A 14,249-nucleotide genomic window follows, 5' to 3' on the forward strand; every position below is an offset into this window, starting at 1 on the left:
TCCCACAGCTCTGGTGGGCACATGGGCCTCACTCCACTCCCCCTCCCCACTCAAAGGGAGGGGAAAAGGAGGCTCCTGCTATCTCAACAAGGGAAAAGGACATTTAACAGGGAGGAACAGGGCTGTTCAACAATCTGGATTTCAGGACTAACCAGCTGCCCCTCTAGGCAGCAACTGAGGTTGATGGTACCTCCTCTGGTTTGAGGTAAACCAAGTCCAGAGGAGGAAAAAAAAAAAATCGAGTACCTTGATGTTTCTCTTCTCCTTTTCCCTACTAATTTTTTGATTACACAACCTAGTTAGTACAAAAAAGAAGTTCACAATACCATATTCTTATAATAATAGTAAAATGTTTAATACTTTTGAATGAAATTTCATATCCATTACCTCATTTGATCCTGCTGATAACCCTAAGAGGTAAACAGAACAAGGATTATCCCCATTTCATAGATGAGTAAACTGGTGATCAGGGCAGCTAGATGGCTCAATGGATAGAGCACTGGACTTAGAGTAAGGAAGACCCAAGTTCAAATCTGTCCTTATACACTTACTAGCTGTGTGATCCTAGGCAAATCACTTAACCTCAGTTTGCCTTAATCCACTGGAGAAGGAAATGGCAAACCATTTCAGTATCTTTGCAAAGAAAACCCCAAAGACAGTATGGGCCATAGGGCCATGGAAGAGTTGGACAAAACTGAACAAAAAACTGGTGATCAGAAGAGTTAAGGGACTGGCCCAAGGCCATGCAACTTGTTAGGGACAGAGTACTTAGAGTCAAGTTTAATACTACTGGTCTCACAGCATCATGATAAAGGCTAGCATGTAGCTTTTACCTTCCCTGCACCAAATCAGGGTGAGTAGTGCAAGGATTCCTAAACTGGGGTTTGTGAACTTGCTTAAAATAGTCTGATAATTGTGTTTCAACATAATTGGTTTCCTATGTATTTTTTTTCCTGCATTTAGAAACGTTTTCTGAGAAGAGGGCCATAGGTTTCACCAGTCTGCTAGAAGAGTCCATGACACCAAAAAGTTTTGTGCTTCTGTCCTATAGATTCATGGGTCCAAGATGTTCCCAGGATGCACAGCCCCACTCTGGCCCTCAGTGACCAGAAGAGGGCTGAATGCACTGGTATCCCTCCCACACCCACTCCTGTAGAATGCAGGACTTCTTAAACTGTGGATCAAGACCCCTTATGGTGTCGAAATCCATGGTTTAAGAAGGGCTGCAGAGCAACATAGCCCTTTAATCCACCTGAAAACGAAATCCAATCTTAAGCTCTCTCCAAGATGACCTTCTGCCATAAAGCAACATGTTGGAGTACAAAGAAAACTGGTTTTGGATTCAAAGAACCTGGGTCCTGCCTCTGTCACTTTGATCCTTCAAGAAGGACCCTATACTTGACAAAGGCAGAGAATACATAGCCTAGTGGAGAGGGCTTGACTTGAGGTGAGGAAGACCCGAGTTTAAATCTTGCTTCAGACGCCAGTCAACTGTGTGACACTAGTCAAGTCTCCTAACCTCTCTCTCAGCCTCAGTTTCCTTATCGGTAAGATTAAGAAGTTTGGACTGGAAGGCCTCTAAGGTCCCTTCCAGCTCTAAATCTATGATCCTAGGGATAAAACTCTTTCTTTGCTGACAGCTGGGTGAGCAGTAAAAGGTCTTTCTGAGGCAGGACCTTGTCTTTGGGTTTTGGAGACTAGCTTTGGGGAAGGAAAGCCAAAAAGCCCAAGAAAGGCCAGACGGGGGAAGAGAACCTGCCTGGCCCTAGTTCCAAATGTGTGAGAGTCCCAGGTTGCATAGTCAAGAGCTAAAGTCAGGAAAAGGCTTGCTGCTGGAGTCAGTGACTTTTTCTCCCCAGCTTATGGGTAGGGATCTTTTCTGTGTCATTACTCAACTGGAAGAAACAAACATGTCAGCCAGCCCCAGAAGCCGAGAAAGCCAGAGCCCTCAGACAGGGAAGAATGGTTGAACTAGCTCAGTGGCAATGAAATTAGACAACAAGGATGGGAAGAAGATGGCACCAGACTCCAGCCAAGCATTTCTTCACTTCACATCTCTCTCTCTCACATACACATACACCCATCCCCCACACTGGGGGAGGGGGTTTCAAGTCTGCTTGCAGTACTGCCTATACTGCCTTGATGGTTTCTGACAGTCAAGCTTCTCCGTTTAGCCAGGCATTAAGGACATCTTCACTGGTCCTGGGAAGGAGCAGCAGATGGGCCAAGAAGTGGTTCCCGGTCCTGTATCCCAGCCCTGGAAGACTCTGGAAATGGCATGGCACACTTTATTAGCATCTCTGTGCCTGAGCCACTGTGGCTTTCTTTGCACAATGGGGGCAGGGACGGAAGGGGATTTCAAACTCTTCCGCAGGCCCATTTGTCCCCCACACCGTTCTCAAACCCCTCTACATACAAATCAATTTCCCAGGGGACAGGAGAGAACCAAACAAAAAGCAAAGAGGCAACAACTGGTCCCTGGAGCAAGGGCCCAGGACAGGATTGGAAAAGGCTGGGCGTTCCCCGTTGGGGATTTAAAAGCATTCCAGCAGATCAATTTAGACAGTGGTAGCTCATGACCAGCAATCAGTTCATCCTCAGTGTCAAGCTGGTTTCTCAAAGGCAGGTGATCTGGGCTGGGCTTTAATGCTGCCCATCCAGTTCCTCTACAGAATGGCTCTTCTGGGGAAATGAAAGACTGAAACTTGGTCACAAGGGTACTAGAGCTGCTGAGGAAAGAGACAAGATGACAGGCTTATCATTTTTAGAGCTAGAAAACCTTAGACCGAGTCCAACCTTTTAATTTTACAGATGGGAAAAAAAGGAGATCAAGAGATAAGTACAAGGTCACATGGCTAGCTGTTGACAGACCTGGGCCATGAACCTACCTGTCTCCTAACTACTAGGCCAGGGCTCTTTTCATTACACCAGAGCTTTCCCTACACCGCTTATCTGCTTAATAACTATGTAAAAGGGTGGCACTGTGGTCTAAAGAACACTCAGAGGTCTGGACAGGTAGACAAGACTTGAATTCTAATTCTGATTGCAGTATTACCTCCTTCAGACCTATCGAGTCATGATAACGAGTGCAAAAGTACTACAAAGAGGCAAGGGAGTACATTTCTTTCCTTAAGTGTGTTTAACCTCCTGGGGCTCTCCCCCCAGTCCTAACCCAAAGTCTTCGATGTCTACGTGGCTGGGAAGGGAGAAGAACAGGGTCACTGGGAAGCAGAGGCCAACCTGTCTGCACCTGCAATAACAGGCAAGATGAGTCTTTAAGAGAATGTGGCATCGTGCTGGTGCCCATTAGGAGCTAAGGAAACCGAGGCACAGAACAATTAATTTGCTCACACTTCAAATCAAGCCAAAGGGCTAGAGAACACTTAGTCTTTGGTTTAGTCCACCACTGCCTTCTCGTATTCAGGAGCCTGGCTGCTTTCGGGAGTAATAGAACTGTCAGAACAAGGTGTGGCCAGTAAGACGAGCGTCTAGGCTGAAGCAGCCAGAAACCCTGGAGACACAGATCTGAGAGCCACCTTGCCTCCAACCTCAGCAGGGCATAAAAAGACTTCACTGGTTTCAAATGAACACTTTAAGCCCGCCCTTCCTTGCATCAGACATCAAGAAGTCCGGATCCCTATGTAACATCCCCCAGGCAGTCCCAACATCCATGCTGACCCAAGTCCATAACAGGCAGAGTCAGCCTCCAAGCAAAAACAACCTCCCTTAGGTCCTACAGTAACATGCTGTCTATGTGACTTCTCCATATTCCAAGCAACTTCTAAGACATTAAGTGGCAGAGATAGGGTCAAACTACATTGGGAGGGGAAGTTTTCTCACCCCAGAGTTCCCTGCATCATTGTGATAAAGTCTGATTTTTACCCTATTTACCTCTCACCTCCTAGGACACCATCTTCCTCCTTCTCTTTCTCCAGGGGAGGAAGCTCATTGCATCTGCTATGCCACCCAGCTGGGAAAAAAATCTAGCATCCTACTCTTGAATTATATACATTTTAACAGTTAGTCAACAAGCATTTTAAGTGGTTACTATGTTCCAGCCACTGTACTAAGCAACAGGGATACAAAGAATGGCAAATGCATGGTGTCTGTCCTCAAAGAGCTCACATTCTAAAGGAGGCAAGATGAAAAATTTGCATATACAATATATATGTGTATGTACATATGATTAAAAAAAGGGTAATCTCAGAAAGAAGACACAAGATGGAATATCTTGTGTGAAAACAGCAAGGAGGCCAGTGTCACGTATCATAGACCGCATAGATGGGTGAAAAGAACAAACAACTGAAAGTGTAGGAAGTGCCCAGGTTTTAAAGGGTTTTAAAAACCAAACTGAGGTTTTCATATTTGATCCTGAAGGTAACAGAAGCCACTGGGATTTATTGGTCCAGGATAAGAAGTCACGAGATGAATTTGTATTTTGTCTACACTGGGATTTGCACGTTTTTGTCCACTCTCATTTGAGAGTCACAATAGCAGTGACCATACAATCCTTTTTACTAAGGAGGACACACAGCCCAATAACATACTGGATTGGTGGCATGGCCAGACCTCCAACACAGTGGTATTCCTACCTAGTCTGTCCCTCCAGAACACTCCCTTCTTCCTGCACATACCTTCAGTGAGACTGGCACCCACTGAACAAGCTATTAAGCTGGCAATTTTTGGCATGACTTAAGCCAAGGAAGGTGCCTGCCTTGAGTCACACCCCAAAGGTTTGGGGAGGCTGTACCAGTGTCTGAGAAATGAATTCATGCCATCTGTCTCACTCTGGCCCAAATTTACTGAGTCAAACCATGAAGCGTGTGCACACATGCCCACAACTCCTTCCTCATCAGCCCAAATTGAGAAGAGAGCTGCTAGGGGTGAGAAGATGGTGCCACAGCTAAGCTAGTTGTTGTGTTTGGACAGGAGAAGAGGAGATTAAGGCTACAGGCAAGGCAACAGCCACCCCTGAGCCATCCCTGGTTGGCCTGTATAAGCAGTTGGTCGAGATGGCTATTGTCAGCTAGGGGGCATGAGGCTACTGCCCCTCTTTCTCCCTACCCAGAGGGGCTCAGAGCCCTGGGAAACTAAGGAAGACAACAGATACACACACAGAGTGCTTCTGTTAAGCCAGAACTCAGAACCAAAGAACATTCATTTCAGTGAACCCTTGAAATATACCATCTGGACACCGACATTTCCTCAGATACCATATTCAAACACTTATTAAATACAAAGAAGTAGGAGACACAGTCACTGTTGCTGCTGCTCCTGCCCTCACATCCCCAGCAGAGGGTGGATAGAGTTAGGTAGACATAAGAGGCCCAAGGTAACACGGTATGTTTGGTGGACTTCTCAAAGAGCTAGGGCAATGGTACTCCATTAGCTAACTATGGAACCACACTTCCTATTACAACTAACCTGAATAAGTCACATAACCAACACATAACTTCCAAAAAGTGATCATAGCTTACAACTACAGAGATCATCTAGTCCTAACCCCTCATTTTACAAATTAGGAAACTGAGTCCCAAGGAGATTAGAATGACTTGTCCAAGGTCACACAGCTACTACGGTTCAAAGCAAGGTCCTCTGACTCCAAATCCAATGCTAGCTCCAGCTCTGAGTAAGCAAGAGCAGCTGAGGGTCAGGATTCTTTCCTCTGGGGAAAGAAGGTAGACACTTTCCATATACCTCTACTGTCCTGGCCCCTGCCCAGCTTCCTCACCTAAACCCAAGCAACTACTTCCCAAGGTCCCTTAGCTGTCAGACTCCTTCCCTAGCATGCCTTCTTACTGGTATAAGGCACACTGTTCCAAACACAGACATACACCCATACCTGCAGAGCTACAACATGCTTCCAAACATCCAAGATCAGAGAAGGATCGGCTTCTGAGCTCCCCTTTCCCTCCCACAGTGCCCTGCAGAAATAATGCCCAAGTCAGCTGACATCCAAACCGTTGGCTATCACTGCTCTTCTGCCCCCATAATAAACTCAGTCCTAGCCTATGCTCCTCAGTTCTCCATTTCCACTGGGTCATTTGGGACCTGCTCTATCATGGCACAGTGAAAAAATATTCTGAGCCCATGGACCTGATGTGCAAGCCACCCACTAGTTATGTGACCTCAGGCAAGTCACTTTACCCCTGGGCTTTGATTTCCTTATCTGTGAAATAAGATAATTGGACTAGATGACCCTTTGTGATCCAAGAACTCTTCTCCTGTGCCTTCTACCTGGTGCTCCCTGAAGGTAACCTCCCACAGACACACAGCTTGCCTCCTGGTAAGCTCTTCAAGTCTAGCTGCTCCTCACACCCCCTGACACACAGCACCAGGAGGAAGAATCAATATTCCTTGCTTTCAGCTACCCACTTTCAAACCCTTCCTTTTGGTCACCATCACTCCACCATTTCTTCCCTTTCAGATTTATTGTATCCTGCTGCCATCATGATTTATGGACCTCTAGGTCACTCTCCTTCCTCCCCCAGTGCCTGGTTCACAATCATCTCTCCTCCACCTTTCAAACACCCTACCTCCCAATTTTCTCTTTCCCTCAACTCTTCCATATTTCTAAACTGTACAGGAATGGTCACGCCTCAGACACTGTCCTCACTCCCTCTTATCAATGAATATGCCCCAGATGCTGCAATTCTGAGCTCTCTTCTTCCCACTGCACCACTGCCTTACCTAATGTTTTACTACATAGAAGTAGCACAAAAAAATCATCAAATCAGTCAGTCAACAGGCATTTATTAAGCACCTACTATGTGACAGGAGGGCAAGCTAAGTGGCTTAGTGGATAGAGTGCTAGCCCTGGAGTCAGGAAGACCCCAATTCAAATCCTGCCTCTGATACTTACTAGCTGTGTGAGCCTGGGCAAGTCACTTAACCTCTGGAGAAAGACCACTTAATCCACTGGAGAAGGAAAAGGCAAACCACTTCAAGAAAACCCCATGGCCAATACAGGTGTGCTATGGTCCAGGGGGTCACAAAGAGTTGGATATGACCGTACAACAAAATGTGCCAGACACCATGTGAAACACAAGGGATAATAAGAAAGGCAAAAGACAGTCCCAAAGGAGCTCAGTCTAAAGGGAGAGACAACCTGCAAACAATCCTAGACAAACAAGACATATACAGGGTGAATTGGGGCTAGTCTCAAGAGGGAAGACATTATGGTTAAGGAGGCCTGGGACAGGCTTCTTGCAGAAGGTGGAACTTCAGCTGAGACTTAAGGGAAGCTAGGAGCGAGAGAGTTCCAGGATGGGCAGCGGCCAATGAAAATGCCCAAGATCAGGAAATGAAGTGTCTTATTCAAGCAACAAACAGAAAGAAGGCCCGTGTCATTGGATCAATCAATGAAGAGTCTGTGAGGAGTGAGGTGGACAACCAGAAAGGTAGGACTTGGATGAATAAGAAAAAAGGGACCCACTCAAGTAATAAAGGCCAAGGACAAGAGATAGACCGACTCAGTAGCCCTCGGCAATATGGAGAAAGAACCAGAGCCAGGCATTTGGCATGTTGAGTGGATCCTCTGTGGAAGGGTTACAAAAGAATCTCGAAGAGAGTCACAGGATAAGAAGGAATGACGATTTGTCATTCCATTTGTCAGAGGATTCAGAACTGTTGCTTCCTGATTGCTAGAGAGAAAGAAAGAAAAAAGAGAGAGAGAGGGAGAAAGAGAGAGAGAGAGAGAAAAGAACAGAAAGAGGAGGGGGGTGGGACAGAGTATGGGAAATAGAGAGGAAGGGAGAAGAATGGAGGGGAGGGTGGGAAGGAGACATACAATCTAAGTCTGTCATTTCAAGTGAAGAAATTGAGACCCAAGGTGGTGGTTGTTCAGTCGGTTTCAGTTGTATCTGACCCGCTTGGAGTTTTCTTGATAAAGATACTGGAGGGGTTTGCCATTTCCTTCTCCAGCTCATTTTACAGATGAGGAAACTGAGGCAAACAGGATGAACTTGCCCAGGGTCACACACCTGGTAAGCATCTGAGGCCAGATTTGAACCCAGAAAGAGGAGTCTTCCTGACTCAAGGCTCAGCACTCTATCTGTTGTGCCACCTAGCTGCCTTAACGGCCTACGGTTACAAATACACTAAGTTAACAGAGTTAGGAATCCAACAGTTCTTCACACTCTAAATCCAGGGCTCTTTCCGCTGTAAGACAGAATAATAACTGACACATACACACTCAGGCAGCTACTAAAGGCTTTCAGGACACCCTCTATGGTGCTTTCAAGTTTGCCACGTGCATTCTCCACATGATTTCATTTAAGCCACACCACAGATCTGGGAGGTAGGTACTACAGGCCTCCTTATCCCCATTTTACAGATGGGACAAGCAAGTTTCAGAGACTTATCCCCCTTCACACAGCTGGAGATCTGTACCTATGTCTTCCTGACCCCAAATACAGTTCTCTAATCACAGTACCACACTGCCTCTGGTTGTCTGTAAGAGCCACGGAGGTACTCTTGAGCTATGGAAGGTTCACTCAGTTGGAAAGAGCAAGATGGGAGCTTGGCTTTCTCTAAGACTTGATTCTTTAGCCCAGCAGTTCTCAAACTTTTTTGCCTCAGGACCATTTACACTCTTAATTACTGGGTACCTCTCCAAGGAACTTCTGTTTATATGGACCCACTGAGAAGACCCACTGAGAAGACCCACTGAGAAGGTCTTTGAGACCCCTTGTAGGGGTCCTTAGACCAAACTCTGAGAGCCACTGCTTTGGTCCTTTTCTTCCCTCCCCCAAAACCCTCCCCAAGAAGCAAAGAACACAAATCCAGCATCCCACCTCCTGATATGTTCATCTGTGTTGAGCAGTCTCTCCATCAGTGTCGCCTGGAGGTGGGGGGAAGAGGAGGGCCTCAAGCATGCCTGACCTCATTTCCCAGAACCCTCATTTCAACGTCAGGGACAAGGAAATCCTAACAACACATTACTAACAAACACCAATGCAACGCGCTTACTTTAAACCAGGAGGTTTAAAGCTTATGCTGAAGTCTATGGACCACTTCTCAGAATGTCTTTAAATGGATAAAATACATAAGACTATGTATTTTATCATAAGATAAAATTACATTTAATACCTCAATTACATTTAATACAGTTATCAAAAAAAATTTTTTTTAAGTTCATGGACTCCATGTAAAAACCCTTCCTTTAAGCAAATCAGACCTTATGTATCCATGCTTGTTTTTTTAATTTAAGGTTGCTGGGAACTAGGTTTTTTTTTTTAAACTCTTTTTATGAGATCGTCTCCAGAATCAGTTTGGAGTGGCGGGGGGGGGGGGGGGGGGGGGGGGTGGGTGGTTGGTCGGTGGTTGTGGGCTTCTGTCTTCTTACTCTATAGTTATGTCTTGTTTTAGGGCCCAGACAGTATTCCCCAGCACGGTCATGCATTTTATTCACCAGACTTCAAGGTTTCCAAAAATTCAATCTACTCTCACATGACAAAATTTTGAGCATTCTCAATGGAAGCAACACAAAGCTGCCATAGTTCACTGGCATTCACACTTATCTTCCTAATGACATTTGGATCCATTTGGGTTTTTTTGTTTAGAATAATGGTCACATTACTTTATACTGACACCTAGGATCTTTACAGTCTCAATTAACATAAGGTTTAGCAGAAGGAATTCTGAGCTAGGAGCCAGGAGAGACATGAGTTGTCCCTGTTAGGCCACAAGCTAGCTATTCGACCTTGGTCAATTGGTCAATTCGACCTTGGTTCCTCTGGGACCTCCACTTCTCATCCATAAAATAAGAGTGGGACCATATGATGGAAAAGGTCCCTTCCAGCTCATGGACTATACCATGCTAGGATTCTCTGAAATCCCTGAAGAGCTAGTATGATCCAGATCCAAAGACTTTAGTTTTCAGAGTCTGCCAGTGATAGCACTCAGCCAGGTTTTATTAGTCAGTTCAATTCCTCTCTCCCAGGATCCTAATCATGTGTTAAGACTACTAATGCCATTCATTCCTACCATTACCCTTGACCCTGGGCCATTATGATAGCCTCTAGTCTCTCCTATACACAGCTAGGATGGTAGTATTCCTAAGGTACTGCATTGATCATGTCATTCTCCTAGTTAAAAGCCTATGGAGAGTTTCCCTATTGCTTAAAGAATGAAGCTCAAACTCCTCAACCTGACATTCAAGGCCTTCCATGCTCTGGTCTTAGCCTAACTGTGTGAGATTTTCTTCTCCTCTACCCCCTATTCTTCTTCATGCACCCAAAAATTAGGTTACACAGCACTTTAACCTTTGCAAAATGCTTTATATATATTATCTTATTTGAGCCTCAAAACTGATGTAGCTTCTACAAACATTATCCTTATTTTACAGATGGGAAAACTGAGGCTCCAAGAAGTCAAAATCACATTCTCAGTTTAACTATGCAGGAGTCTCTCCTCCAGTCCCCCATTCTCCTTCATATATCTAATAACCAATTTTATATAGCACTTTAACCTTTGCAAAATGTTTTGCATACATTATTTCATTTGAGCTTCACAACTTGGACGTAGGTTCTACAAGTATTATCCCCATTTTATAGACAAGGAAATTGAGGCTCTGAGAGGTCAGATGTCTTACACAGAAACACACCAATAGTTCTGAGACAAAACCTCGGTGTTAGCAGGCTCCAAGGCAGAAATGTTAATCTCTCTCTGTCTCTCTCACCTAATGACCCAGCAATAGCTTGAAGCTATACTTTTTCTTGTACTGTTCATTTCCTCTGATATCTCCACCTTTAAGGCTACTCCTTCCACAAAGCCTTCTAGTGTTCTCCATATCCCCAAACAGAAGCAGCTTTTCCTTTATTTCCACAACACAACTGCATTCTGGCATGAACTACAGCCTACATGACTTTAGTTCCCCTACTAAACCAGACCAGGTCTTGCTTCTTTTTGTAGTGCTGTGGCACCCAAGCCATAGCAGGCGCTGAAGCAACTCAATAGTTGAGTTGGGACCAGCCAGCGTGCTATGGCCCTCCTTAGTCCCAGAGGAGGTCCTGGATCTTACAAATCTACCTGTTAAGATGTTTATTTTTCTAGGAAAGGCTCAGTCAGATTGGAATAATCTTGAGAATGCCACAAACCTTAAGAAGGTCACCTTAATTAACCTTCTTTACATTCATCTAACCTCACACCCAACAAAATGTTGGAATTCAGGACTTAGCTCAGCCCTTGCTTCTTCTGCCAAAGAAAGGCTGGGATTCCCTTAAAGTCCCTTGTTGAGGTCAGTTAAGAGAGGTCATGTTCTCCTGAAGGCCATGGCCAGCTTCCATAGAGATATTGCATCCTTCCTTCAAATACTTTCCAAATAAGCCAAGAGACAGTGGGAGTATAACTACCCCTTCAACCTCTGGCACCATGGGAATTGGAAAAGCCAACTTCGGACTTGGGCAAGAAAGGGCTACTCCCAGCCAAGAGGCAGAAAATGTTAAAAGGCTACATTGGTTACATCCCACTTTATAATCGCAGGTGCTCATATTATCTAGGACTTCATTTCCCCACTTTGGACAACGTAGAGGTTGTGCATCACCTCCCTTCCCCTCCCCATTCTACCCTAAGACCCAGATATTTAAGAATGGGATTGTTACTGGTGGAAGGTATGGAGGACTTGACTTGGGGGAGGAGGGAGAATGCAGATGATGAGCTCCCAAGAAAGAGTGGGCACCGCTAACATGTCCCTCCCACATTGCAGAATCCAGGCTAGTGGGGTGGGACCTCAGCCGCCATTCTGCATCAAACACTCCACACGATGCTCTCTCCCTAGGGGTAACTGGGTGGAGTAGGGGAGAGCCAATGCAGTTAGAGGGAAGTGATGGCCATCTACAGACTATATTACTTTGTACCCCTTCTTCCAGAGGGGGCCTTGTGGTTATCCCTCATGCCAAGAGGAAAGGAGTCTAAGGTGGATAATCAGCCCAGCCCTCTGCGGTCAGAGTCAGAATGTTGGTGGATGATGGGGACAGGAAAAAGTCTTTCTTCCCCTCCAGTGACACAGCAAGAGGTCAGGGATGATAGAAGTATGCCATCTGGGGATAAGCCTATTCTCAGACAAGTCAGTCCCTTCCTCTTCCCCAGCTTTTTAGGCCCACTGCTCAGTTCTTCACTGCCCTATCTTATCCCCACTGTAACATATAGTCCATAGTCTCCCCATCCCATTAACCACCCAGCTGCTGGCAGTTCCAGAAAACTGCTTCACACTCCTGCATTTTCAGCACATCACTGGTCAACAAAGTTAATATTCCCCCACCCCCACCCCTTCCTCACTTGTCTCCCTCCAGGAGTCCCTTAAGGCTGTCACTATAATATCCCAGAAGGGAATTAGCTGGGGCAAAGGGTGGGGGGGAGAGGACAAGGACGAAAAATAAAGGGCACATAGCCCACCAGTTCCCCAGCCCCTCGGCTAACCGCACTTCTGACTGGCCCAAGGAACTGCCACTGCAAGGCTCTCTTAGCCCCTGGCTAAGGGAGAGGTGTTAGGAGTGTAACTGTCTCTTCCATAGCAAAAACAAAACAAAACAAAAACAAAAACAAAACCCTGGACTCTGAGGGTACAGAGAGAGGTTAAAACTACTTCTTCAAGGTCACAGGGAGAGGTCAGGGTGGAAGGGGCAGGAGGGAAGGAAGCCCTAAACAGGAGACCCGCCCAACTGGCTAATCCCTACAGCTCCTTCCAGCAAACTGAAACAGTCCCAGGCCATCCGGAAAGCACCACAGGAGACGGACAAGGGTAAGGGGGAAGGGAGTGGGGAAGGAGGAAGGAGACTCTTTTGGAGGGTGAAACACGCCAGTTGAGGCGTTGCCCCACCTGCAAGGGATTGAGCCCCGTCCGCCCCGTGTTGCTCGGGGAGGGCTGGCCTCGTTAAGGAGGGACCGGCACCTCACCCTTACCTCTTCCCACGGGACAGGGAGGTTTTCAGGAAAAAAGGAAGGGAGGACACCAGGGGGAGCGATTGAATTCCATCTTTTCCTCATGGGAGCTCCCACCCACCCACCCATCCCGGCCCAACTCTAGGGGCCTCCAGTCCGGCCCCGAGCAGCAGAAGTGCGAACAAGCCCGCTCCCTTCCTTCCTTCCACCCCTGGGCTGCCAGAGCGCTCGGGGCCCCAACGCTCCCTCTCCACTTTGTCCAAGTGTCCACAGCCTCCCCGCTCACCTCCTCTTCCAAGCTGCCGCCGATGCCGGTGCCGGTGCCGGTGCCGGTGCTGGTGCTGTGCTCGCTGTCCGGCTTCAGGTTGCTCATGGTGCAGGAGGGGGCTGAAGAGGCGGGAGGGAGAGAGGCAAGAGGAGGGGGCGGGGAGCGGCGCCGGGGCCCCGAGGGGAGGGGGGGGGGGGGGGTGGCGAGAGGCGGCCACGGCTGGGGCTGGGCCAACTCCTCCCCCCGCCCACCCTGCATCATCGTCTCCTGGGGAACCCACAGCCAATCCACGCCTCCGGCTTCAAACTTTTCCCCGGCCCCCTTGACTACGCCGGGTTGGGTTCTGGTGGGTTTTTTTTTTCTTTTTCTCTACTTTTTTCCTCTTCCCCTTTTCCACGAAAACTTTTAAAACTTTGATGAACTTTCTTAAAGGGGCAGCGCTGCACTGCGTCCTTTCCCACGGGAAAGTGGGGTCAGACACTCTCACCCTACTCTCCCCCTCGTGCCATCCCCCAGCATAAGGCAAAAAGACCCCGGTGGTATGTGGGCACTCTCGCCAGCAGGTTCGCAGCTTCTCCCCGGGGGAGATCAGGAAATTGTTCCTTTTCTCATCCCCGCCCCGGGAATGCTGGGGTCCCCGATCGGTTAACTCATCTTACATCTCCGAACCTTCCCCTCCTCGTTTTTCCCTCTTTTTATGTATTACGGACATAAATAAGTTCCCTAAAGTAGGCTTGGCAACTAATGATTTCAGGTGGTTCTCGGAGCGGGGCCATCAGTGGGACGGATTGCAGGGTGACCTTCTGATGGCACTGCCCTCAGTGCGGGGACCGAAGCCTCCAGGTACTGCTGTGCCACCGTTCAGGGAGGCAGGGGTCAGCGAATCGGGTGTCTGAACACCTGTGTTGTGTTTCCACCTCGGAAATCTGGCTTGGGTGACAGCCCGAAATGGGCTCCCCACCCCACCCTCGAGCCTCAGCCACCTTCCCACTCTCTCCTTAAGAATTCCAGGGCTCGGTTCACTTCGCTCTCCCTTCAAGCGCCGTAGCTCCCTCATAAGGAGACCTACGCAGTACCAAGACTTTCGCTATAAGGAGAA

At 47.3% G+C, this 14,249-nt stretch overlaps 1 protein-coding gene across 2 annotated transcripts in view; it reads right to left on the reverse strand.

Annotated features, from left to right (window-relative positions):
• The window catches only part of RBPMS2 (RNA binding protein, mRNA processing factor 2), a 62,464-nt gene extending 49,136 nt beyond the window's left edge, over positions 1 to 13,328 (reverse strand). Inside the window, exon 1 of one of the 2 annotated variants that reach the window (XM_027852126.1) lies at positions 13,169 to 13,328. In XM_027852126.1, the coding sequence (XP_027707927.1) occupies positions 13,169 to 13,255 (87 nt within the window). In that variant the 5' untranslated portion in view covers positions 13,256 to 13,328. The remainder of the gene's footprint in view (positions 1 to 13,168) is intronic. The other variant, XM_027852125.1, reaches the window with a different exon arrangement.
• Positions 13,329 to 14,249: the final 921 nt, after the last annotated feature.

The sequence above is a fragment of the Vombatus ursinus genome, unplaced genomic scaffold, assembly GCF_900497805.2.
Source record: "Vombatus ursinus unplaced genomic scaffold, bare-nosed wombat genome assembly UNPS02009205.1, whole genome shotgun sequence".
NCBI classification, from domain to species: Eukaryota; Metazoa; Chordata; class Mammalia; order Diprotodontia; family Vombatidae; genus Vombatus; species Vombatus ursinus.